Source organism: Aptenodytes forsteri, unplaced genomic scaffold (assembly GCF_000699145.1).
Source record: "Aptenodytes forsteri isolate BGI_AS27 unplaced genomic scaffold, ASM69914v1 Scaffold188, whole genome shotgun sequence".
NCBI lineage: Eukaryota > Metazoa > Chordata > Aves > Sphenisciformes > Spheniscidae > Aptenodytes > Aptenodytes forsteri.
Genome location: NW_008794371.1, coordinates 45669 through 56569, shown reverse-complemented (window position 1 = coordinate 56569; position 10901 = coordinate 45669). Strand labels below are relative to the sequence as shown.

The 10901-nt window shown below is 46.2% G+C and overlaps 1 protein-coding gene across 1 annotated transcript; it reads left to right on the top strand.

Moving 5' to 3' along the window:
- The first annotated feature begins 306 nt into the window (after positions 1–306).
- On the top strand, positions 307–8445 carry MDH2 (malate dehydrogenase 2). The gene is given in 12 exon segments (XM_009287404.1): positions 307–411; positions 1407–1496; positions 1499–1531; positions 1533–1575; positions 1578–1814; positions 2609–2692; positions 3670–3779; positions 4468–4593; positions 5240–5317; positions 6438–6537; positions 6984–7135; positions 8135–8445. Coding segments are annotated over 12 exon segments (1290 nt in total). The 3' UTR covers positions 8267–8445.
- The last annotated feature ends 2456 nt before the right edge of the window (positions 8446–10901 follow it).

Sequence of the window (10901 nt, the reverse complement as noted above, 5' to 3'; positions counted from 1 at the left end):
GGGAAAGACGTCGGCACCCTGAGGTGGCTGGCAAGCTCAGAGCGGCAGGGTCCGTGGGGGGTGGGGGGGGGGGGTGCCGGGGGGCTGGGTTGATGCTGTCTCTCTGCCCCGTACAACGTCCGTGCCGTTGGGCATCGCCCTGCGGCTCTTAGCCGGGGAGCTCGTGCCTTTCCCCGGACAGGCGTAAGCTGGCTGGCCAAAACTACTAGTTCCAGATGAACTTCTCTTTCGGATAGTACGCAATGGATGATGAGCAATGTTGCTTGCTGCTTCCTTCCTCTACTGAAATATGTCCCTGCTTTTAAAATGTACGAAGAATTAAAGCTGGCGGTTGGGGGTTTAACAGTAATCCTTAATATGCTGAAATCCATCGTGCGTGACTTCATACCAGGAGAGGACCGCTTCTACGTGGTAGGGAGATAGAGACTGACCTCTGTCTTCTAACGTAAATAGTTCCTGGTAGCATATGACAAAATGATTATCGCAGCTATAAAGATACGCTTTACAAGAGAGGTTTGTGTAATTATTTTTATAGGTATTAAATTTATTAGCAATGAGATTTTGACCTCGTGGTATCAGCTCAGTCATAAATATGGGGCATAGCAGTGACTAATGCTAGGCTTTGCTTCCCCTTGGAGAGTTTTATGCTAAATTACATTTGTTGCAGTAGTGAAAAAACTGAGCTGAGGTTAGGCTGGTCGAGCTTTTGGGTAGATTATTTCTTGTCATAGCATAATAATTAAGCTGTTCGAGCGGGGACTTGGAGCTATTATGGCTTTATCTGGTAAGACGGCGAGACAGAAAATGTCCTTGTCAGTGGTAATTGTGTTAACATGTTACATCTCTGCGTCAGCCTCTGGTTCTCCATCACTTTGGCAGTGTTGCATTTTAAGATTTTTCTAGTCTTTTAAAGTAGCTTTCCTCTCATCTAGTGACGCTTTCTCGACAAACAGGAGCACAGGCGTTTTCGAGAGAAATAACTTTCTTCTAGAGAGCACATTAGAGTAAAATTGGTTCACCAGGGCAACAAAGCAGAGTTGATTTTATTTGCTTCTCAGCCATGCTTGACCAAAGCTGGAAATTATAGTCACTTAATGTTCTCAGGCCTCAATCTTGAGGCAGCTGCAGGTACTATTTTGAGTTTATTTCAGGCGTATACATTTTCTTCACATGTGTACAATGGTTATTACGTTTACTGTAGTCCATTAGATGTCTTGATTTGCCAAGTGGGAAGGCATATTTTTTTTTTGATACTGGCGATGAAAACTAGAAAAACTGCAAACCAGATTTTGCCCTAAGTCAGAGCTAGGTCCACAGGGTAGCGGGCATTAGCCTGAGGCAGAGGTTTCCATTGGAAGAAAGATGATCCTTTTGGTTACTTTGTCTAGCCTTGCTTCCCTTTGGAGCTTCACGTTGCAAAAGAACGTTTTCCTCTATCTTGTCCTACCGATAAACCTCAAGGATCTTTGGGAGGCTGTAGTGATGATCGCTTTCTGGGGGATTAGGCAATCCGGTTTGCATAGTGCTTGATAAAAAAATTGAGAAATAGAACTAAAAGTAAAGAAAGTGTGGTGAAATCCCAAGGTCACTGCTGCAGTAACTACCAGAACATCTCTACAACGTGTCTGTCATCTTTTTTCCTCAGAACAATGCCAAGGTAGCAGTGCTGGGGGCCTCGGGAGGCATTGGCCAGCCTCTCTCCCTTCTCCTGAAGAACAGCCCGCTGGTGAGCAGGCTCAGCCTTTATGATATCGCTCACACTCCGGGCGTTGCAGCTGACCTCAGCCACATCGAGACGAGAGCGAACGTTAAAGGTACTGTGAGCCGCTGGAAACGATCTGTGTTCTGAAGGGGTCCTCTCGGGTGTCTCTGACACGTGGAGATGCCCGTTGCTGTGCTTGTGAAGGGGAATCTTCACACGATCCTGAAGCCTAATACCGGTTTAAGTAGCTTTTCCTCAAGCTGTGCATGACTAATTAAGGTTTAGCTGATTAGATTGATATGTATGGAGATGAGAATGGTCTATGGTTGCACTGTTGAAGGGGAATTCGTAATAACGGGCAGGAGACATTCAGTAAAATCGTCTTGGAAAAAAGCTTGAGCGTCGAATTTAAAAGTTTGACTGCAAATAGACTTAACGCTCCCTGGGTGTCTATATAAATTCTGTGTGCTGCTTTTCTGAAGGGACAGCTGTCAAGTTCTGATGAAATCAAAACTTAATCTGATCTTCATTTTCTCTGAAGATCACCAAGAGGTGACATGTTACGTGAATGTGCCTATCTGCAATTCTTTGGGGGCACTGACTGTAGTGCCCAGCTAGCGTCTTTCGGAGAGTAAATACACGTAACGGGAGGAACTGAGGGTTTTCAAAACAGGTGAATGTGAGGTTCCCACCACTCTCATTCTGTAAGTTTTGAAACAAGCATACAACATTGCCCTGGTTTCTGAGAGTCCATCCATAATTGTATTGCTTTGCTTTTCAGCGTAAGCCTGAATTGAAGGCTAAATTAAAAAGGATTTGGGTGCCTCTAGGTGTAATTTTGCACTTCAAAGTGTCAGATATTTAATAACTGGCAAAAACATAATGCCTGAATGTCTTCCATTCCAGGCTTCCTGGGACCTGAGCAGTTGCCAGAATGTCTGAAGGGCTGTGATGTTGTGGTTATTCCTGCGGGAGTCCCTAGAAAACCAGGTACGTTCTCTTTGTTAAAAAGCCCCAGGGCTTCATTGCAGTACTGTTATTCAAGTAGAGCTGTGTCTGGCGCTTTCTGGTGCGCTCAGTGTTGGCTTGGGATGTAAGTGGTCTGTTAATGACGCTGACCTAGAGCTTGTTGTGGTATCAGGCACCTGGTTTAGCCTCTGTCTTAGATTGTCCCTCCTAAAATGGGGAGAATTGATTTCTGGAGTTCCTATGTAGGGGTGAGGTGCAAAGACTTTTCATGCAAGTGATCCTGAATCTCCCTTAGCGTTTCTTGCCCAGAGCAATACTGTAGTAGAAAACTGGTTCTTTGTTTCATTTCTCAGCAGAACAGAATCCAGTTATTTTGCATTACTTGTATGATAACTTCTCTGAGCATCTCTGAATGCTGTTAAGCCTTCCTAGAAGGTCTCTGACCTACTCCGTTTCTACTGTTTTTCAGTATCCTATTGGGAATGTAACAAAACTCTAGACTCTAATTCCTAGTTCTTCCTAATTCTTTACTTTTCATGGTTAAAGTAGTTGCTGCAACAGAAATGAGAGGTGGCACCTATGCAACTAGCAATATTTTGCACAGAGCAGTTGGCATTCAAACTGTAGCTGTGGAGGTGACTGCAGAGGGGGAGGAGAATTCGCCTTAGGAGCAGCACTGGTGTACTGGTGTGGGTCGGTGTGGTCATACCGTAGGTGCTTCAAGCTGCCCAGGTGAAATACGTTCCGACAACTGGCAGCTGGGCTGGTTGCTCCTGAAGAGGGCTGATCTATCTGAAAGGGCAGTAATCTTTTATTAGTGAGAGGAGTTGCCTTTGGAGCCAATTCATTACTGCAGCTGGAGAGTTTTCTCTTGATATATGAAACCAGGAGCTGACATATCTCTATCCAGAGCAGAGTATTGTTTTTTGATCCGAGTTGCTTGCCCATTAATGAGTAGACTATGGATAACTTAAAATATTGTACTGGGTATGTTTTAGGTATGACCCGTGATGACCTGTTCAACACCAATGCTAGCATTGTTGCTACTTTGACATCTGCCTGTGCAAAGCACTGTCCAGAAGCCATGATCTGTATTATTTCTAACCCGGTAAGCATTTTCTGGAGACCTTGAAAGTGTAGAGAAAAAAAATCTGGAATGAGAATACTAGAGTAGCCTGTGAGTTCCTATTAGTTTTGACCAGTATCCTTAAGGTCCCCAGGGTATTTGCAGAAAAGAAGTAAAACCCTGGTTCTACTAACCCATTTTTCATAGAATCATAGAATCATAGAATCATTGAGGTTGGAAAAGACCTCTAAGATCATCGAGTCCAACCGTCGACCCAACACCACCACCCACTAAACCATGTCCCTAAGTGCCTCATCTACTCGTCTTTTAAATACCTCCAGGGATGGGGACTCCACCACTTCCCTGGGCAGCCTCTTCCAATGTTTTTCTTGGGCTATATTGAAGCCAGAGGAAACTTGGGTATAAAAGTGCTTAATGTCTCAACATCTGTATGACTATGGTTATAATACATGCTGGTGTATTAGCTGGAATAGAAGTCTTAGCTCACTAAGGGAGGAGCCTTTAACGTGAATGAACAATTTATTTAAAATGGAAGATTTTTATTCCAGCCTGACTGTAAATTGCTCTTCAATTTAGGAATTAAAATAACTGGCTACAGATGACTTCAAGTTGGAAGTATACTTCGAGTTGTTTACTGGCCTGTTCAGTTCGTGTATTGGCTTCATTATTACTCTGGTTTTAATGAATGCTTGCCTATTCTTGCTTATAGGTAAATTCAACCATCCCAATAACTTCAGAAGTCTTCAAGAAGCATGGTGTGTATAATCCCAACAGAATCTTCGGTGTTACGACGCTGGACATTGTCAGAGCGAACACTTTTGTGGCTGAACTAAAGGTAGGTCGTAGTAACAGATGCTGGGGGCGGGATATGGTGTGCTTTGGTCATTAGATCTATCAAAAATGCTTTTAAAATCACTGCACAGAGCCAAAAGAGCTCGGATTTCTGTGGAGCTAGAGGCGAAGGCAATGATTCCCTGTTTTCATTCTCTAGAGGAGCCTGGGGATAGGGTTTCTTGCAAAATGTGGTTCAAGGGACTTTGACCTTTCCTTTTCATAGCTGTCCCCTGTGAGCGAGCTACAGGTTCGCCTTAATTCTGTTGGCATTTTCAACCCTGCTGGTGCAACCGGAGGAGAGGGTTGAACTGTGGTATGTATTTGCAAGTCAAACTGTGCTGCCTGTTGCAGGATAGCCTGCAAAGTCTCAGGAGCTGTAACGGATTACTGCTCTTAATAGCCCTGGTGGAGTTTGTACTTGTGCTGCTATTTACCTGAACTGTCTAAAGTTATCAAAGTAACCTGGAGTTCAGCTGTGTAGATCTGGCTTTGTCCCTGGAGCGTAGCTGCCTCTGAGACTTCTGCCCTGTGTAGCACTGGATTAGAAATGTGTCCAAAAACCCCGAGCAGAAAATGAAGCGTGGCGTTTTGAAATGTTTTTCTTGTCCGTCTGCTTCAGAAGCTGGAAGGTTTCATGTTTCTCTTAGGGCTTAGATCCAGCTCGAGTAAGTGTTCCAGTTATTGGTGGCCATGCCGGGAAGACTATCATCCCTCTGATCTCTCAGGTAAGTCATAGTTACTGCTGCGTGTGAGGTGCCTTTGTGAGGGCATGTAACGTGCTAAGATGCAGCAGAGGCAGTCTTCCCTGCTCTTGTGGCTGCTTTCATTCTGAGATGAGGTACAGGATACTGGAAGGCAGTGAGTTAAATCTAAACTCCTCTGGGTGGTTTAAATAGTTCCAGCTTTCCAGGAGTTTGGGATAAGAACTGAGGTGTAGTGTGGGTCTTCAGATGTCTTGGCACTGTTTGTTTCGGTTTTTATTTTTTTGTGACGGGTATTTCATGGTATGAATACCTTGCTTCAGCAGGAAAATGAAATTGATTTTGTCGTAGTGGACTAAAACACCACTCCAACGCACAGCATTGAAATGAGGAGGCATAGCTCAAGCTGTGTGGGGAGGCCTGCTTCGGTAATGGCTGGTAGTCAGGGAGAGGCTCCCTTCATGCATCTAAGCCAGAATGAAATGCAGTTCTAAAGCAGGCTGCGGCTTCACGAGGAGATGCCTAGGACATGGCCGAGGCGCAATCTGCAAGAAAGGGGGGAAAAGCTTTGCTCTAGGTGGGGAATAAAGTATCCTTCACAGAAGGGCGTTCGTAGGGAATAAGAGCGAGGGCTTTGGAGCAGCTTAGACAGTCAATCGGGACAGACACAGCTGTGCTTAACATACTTGTGTAGCTGTATCTGAAGGTTCAGTAACTTCCCAAATACTGCTGGCAGACTGGATCCTTCGTAAGGCTCTTGACTTCCATAACTCCACCGTGACCCAAATATTTACGAGGTGGCTTTTTTAAATTCCTAAGGCCTGTTACACGCTTGGAGGGCATCCGTCTAGTGCAAAGGACTGCACAGTAGCGAGTAACGACGGCAAGCCCTGGTTTTGCTGTCAAGCTGCGGTTTGTCCTTGAGCATGGCTAGGTTCCTGTTACAGTCCGTGCAATAACCAGCAGCCTCGGTGAACGCCTGCAGCTGGTCAGTGTCACACAGTCTGTGAGCTGGGGTAATGTTTTCCCAGTTGAGAACTGTTGGTAACAACTGTAATGGTACAAAAAGCATCCTGTGGGTGGCCTTATGCTGAATCTGGAGGGGTCCTGGTATTTGACAGTAACAACTTTTTTTCCAATCTAGTGCACACCAAAAGTGGACTTTCCTCAGGATCAACTGGAAAAGCTTACAGGGAGAATTCAAGAAGCTGGCACTGAAGTTGTCAAAGCTAAAGCAGGAGCAGGTTGGTTCTTGACTACAGCTTCCAAGTAATTCTTGTTGGCCAGCTGAATGGATGCAGTCCCCTTCAATTTAGTCTTATTTAACAACTGCGGTGCAGAATTATGAACTGCTGATTACAAATCTAGCTGCTCTGCCATGTCAGCGGCTGCCTGAACTGTGGTGCTAGAAGCAGCTCAGTATGTAGGTAAGACTAAACATTTAACTGATCCCATGCTATGTATGGCTTTAAAAAGAATCTTCCCTGTCAAATCAAGCTGTTTCTTCCTATAAATCTGGTCAACTAAATATCATGTAGCTGGCCAAAAGCTGCTGCTTTATCCAGCTGGCTGTGAGCTTGACGTCAATGACACTGCAGCTCTGTAAACGTATCAGTAGGGAGGCCTTTGATGCTAAAGAAAGTATCAAATTTCAATGCGATCTCTTCTAAAAGTGATTTCACTTTTACAGGATCTGCCACCTTGTCTATGGCCTATGCTGGCGCTCGATTTGTGTTCTCCCTGGTGGATGCAATGAATGGAAAGGAAGGGGTTATTGAATGTGCCTTTGTTCGATCGGAAGAGACGGAGAGCCCGTACTTCTCTACACCTCTGCTACTGGGAGTATGTACTTTACATGATAAGGCTTATAAACAGCAGCTACTGATTTAGTCTTGCGGGTTTTACTCAGTGATTTCAACGTAGTCTAACGCGAGGTATCGCTGAAGTTAACAGCTGAGCGTACCTTTAAGAGTTCTTGAATATTTGGGTATTGTACTTGGGCATATACCTCATGCTTGACAGGGATGCTGCTGCTTTTATCTGCTCTTAGACTGTGGGTCGCTGAGTAACCAGGGATTCGGACTTGTCTTAAGAGGTCACGCTTGCCTCAAGTCAGTGCCTGTTGATGAAGGGCTTTCATATGATTAACCGGAGTCAGCAATCCTGTCTCCTCAGCTTGACTTGCTACAAGCAAATCCCTCAGAAATTGAGGCACGTGGGGAGCTACGGCATGGATTAGGATTACTAGATTGCGTTCAGGACCTCTGCTGAACTCTGAAGGAAGTGTTCCGTTTGTCAGCCTTACCCTGTGGGTGGAGTGAAAAACAAGGATGCTGCAGCCCTGTCGTGGCTGCTGGGATGTCTTAGGGGCTAGCTGGTGAGGGAATGGAAGTAGAGGGGTATTAAGGGGGAAGGGTTTAGGTGTAGGCATGAGATCTCGAAAACCTAGGAGTGCAACTCTGAAGCAGTTTCAGATTGCAAGCCAGTGGCAAGCGAAGGGCATACACCGGAGGAGAGAAATTCTCTTGCCAAACGGTGGGTTTGAAGACGGGAAGGGGCATGAAGGAGCAGTTGGTGTCAGTCTCCTCTTGAAGGAGCTGATGGGCTAGCTTCAAGTTTCGCACTTGTGAACGGTGAATGAGAAGTTTGTGAAGGCTGTAGAAGTTGCTACAGATGGTAAGAGGCTTCCGAGCCTTGCCAGGAAGCACAGGGTTGGCAGGCTAGAGATGACAGAGGTCCCAGGCTGGGTCTCCATCTCAGCCGGAGATGTTAATCAGAGCTGTTAAGTTACTCTTTAGGTCATTCGATGAATGGTTAATCCTTAAATCCTCTTTCCCTCAGAAAAATGGAATTGAGAAGAACCTAGGTATTGGCAAGATCTCCGCCTTTGAAGAGAAGATGGTTGCTGAGGCCATGTCTGAGCTGAAGGCTTCTATTAAGAAAGGAGAGGAGTTTGCGAAGAACTTCAAGTGAAGAGTTGATGACGGAGAGAAATTAACAACTTCCTTAATTTATTAAGGCATCATGTCACTTTACGACTTCTGATTCAAAGCTCGTGCTTTGATTGAAGTCTGTCTGTATTAGCTTAATGATTGTTGCCAGTGCAGAGTCTAATCATCAATAAAACGGCCTCATTTTTTCAGTGTACCATCTGGAATTGTCCTGATGTGCTTGTCTTTTGAAGGTGGAAGCTGTAGGTCTCTGAAAGATTATCAGTTTCTGTAGCAATGAAATAGTCTCTTAAAGTGGGTGAACCGATTGCTCTCAACTCTGCTGCTGCTTGGGTTTTGGCTTGGGCTACTTGTTTGGCGCAGCAGCTGGGAAACCAGGGGTGACCAAATGAGATCAAGATGGGGTGAAGAGGCTTGCGAAAGGGGTGACTGGGTGAAGTGATCCAAGCAGTGTTTTTTCCGGAGGTGGCGTTACCTCTGTTTGTTACCTTGTGTTGCCTTCATCTCTTAGGTAATTTGATTTTAAAAGCATTAGTAAAAGAGCACAGTGGTTGAAATGTCAGCCCTGCTCTAAGAGAACAATGGAAATGCTGAGGGTGACTTCTTTCTAGTTAGGAACAAAAGAAAAGCCTTGATCTAGCATCTACGTAAATTTCTTCTACATTCATCTTCTTGTGAATATAAAAAATAAATGTCTGCAAGAAAATGGTGATGATTTCTGTTGCTGACTTCTTCGAAGGTAAGCTTTCATGAAGGAAGCTATTAATTCGCTCTTCCTCCGTGCTCTGTGGGCTGCTTACCCTATTGCTTTGAATTGCTCTAATCCATGTAGGTTGAATTCTAAGTTGAACAGACTTTATTTTGATGAAGGAAACGCCAAAGCCCAGCACCTCTGGAGGAGTTGAGGGAGGTTTTGGTTTGAGCGAGAGAACCTCGTGCAGAAGTTTCTCTTAAGCAAGAGACCTAAAGGTAGTAGGTGCTGTTTGGTCACGGGCTGGTTTCCCCCACTGCTTGTATTCTAGCTCTCTTCTGAGCTATTTTTATTTTAATCTAGTTCATTCTGAACTGGATCACACAGTTGTGACACTGAAGATGCCTTGAGGATAAAGCGCTTGGCTCTTTCCCTGCCCTGTGGAAACACGTAGGCAGAGAGAGGACAGCAAGCACAGTTCTTGTCACTCCTCTGCAGAAATTCAATGTATTAAAGCTTGGTTTCTTTACAGAAATAGTAATGAAGCGTCAGCAGTCATTACTCAGCAGGCTTGGAACAAAGTATTAGGTGGTGGTAATAGAATTAAAGAATTAAAGATCGTGTTGGAGCGGGGCAGGGGGGGATGTCGGAACTGGAGGGCACAGAGGCGGAGTGGCTGGCCGGGCCGGGTAAATGCAGCTTGGACACTGCGTTCAACACAATAAACGGGAAGCGCCTGGCGGGCTCTGCGATGAAGGGGGTTGCTGGACGCGGGGGTCTCGCAGGCCTGTCAGCGACTTTCTATGCAGAAATAGGCGGCACAGGTTACTTAAAAACAGGGTGCGTGTCCATCTGCCAGCGCTAGTGGTCTGCACCCTCGGAGCGTGTGCCCAGGTGGTGCGGGGGAACTACGACACCAAGCCGCCCAGCTAATGGCTGCGGGGAAAGCCTTGCCTTGCAGCCAGGAGGGAAACAGCACATGCTTGTTCTAGTCCTGCTATTTTAAATACAGCAGGTAGGGCAGATTTCTGAGGGTTGGAGGTTTTTAGAACTTGAGGTTCATAGTGTGGCTTAGGTTATTCTATCTTTTTCTTGTGTCGGCAGTCCAAATCCAGCGAAGTCTGGGGGAATTGCATGGACGAGCAGAAAGCTTCGCTTATACCGGTAAGGGCTCGGGGACAGGATGGGTAAGCGGAGCTGAGGTGGAAGAGGATTATTTCCCAGCACCTGCTGACTCGTAGATTCCTCAGGGTCTCCTTCCAATCCCCTTAACGGCACTGTCTGTTCCCTTCCTGCACTTTTTGGGTTTTTGGGTTTGTGTCCCCCCTGTCCTCCCCCTCCAGTCCCATGCCTCACGCTTGGTGTTGCAGCCATTCCCTGTGCCTGGAAATCTGCTCTCTTTGGGAAGGGAAATGAGACACCCTTCCTGTGGCTTTCTGCAGTGAAGGCAGAGACCGGGAGGACATGGGATGAAGGTGAGAAATGAACTTGTGTAGGTGTTCCCCACTCGGTGGGAAGTTCAGTCCCCCCGGCTGAACACTGCTGTGGTGGATAACTTAATGGCTATGAAGACTGAAGATGGTTTGCAGAGGTAAGTGTGGGACACCCCACCCCTTCTCTCTGACCAGATTCCCCAGAGGAGGAAAGGAACCGGGGCGTACCCTTCCTCGGGAGAAGTAGGAATTAGCTGGGTGTACCTAGATAAGCCAACGCTTTGCCCTGCAAGTCGTTTCCTGGTGCTGCCTCTCCGAGACACATGACCTTCATCCTCTGTCCTGTAAGCTGCTGCTGCGGCATGGCCGCCTTGCTGAGTCACGGCGCCAGCTCCGGTGCCGGCAGCCTTTGGTTTTTACCTCCCGTGGAGGTGAGTAACCAGGCTGCTGTGACCAGGTCCGGAGGAGGTGAAAAACCTGCCCTGCTCAGAGCTCTTGGGTTTCATCCTGTTCGCTGAGCAGACTTTTGTCTT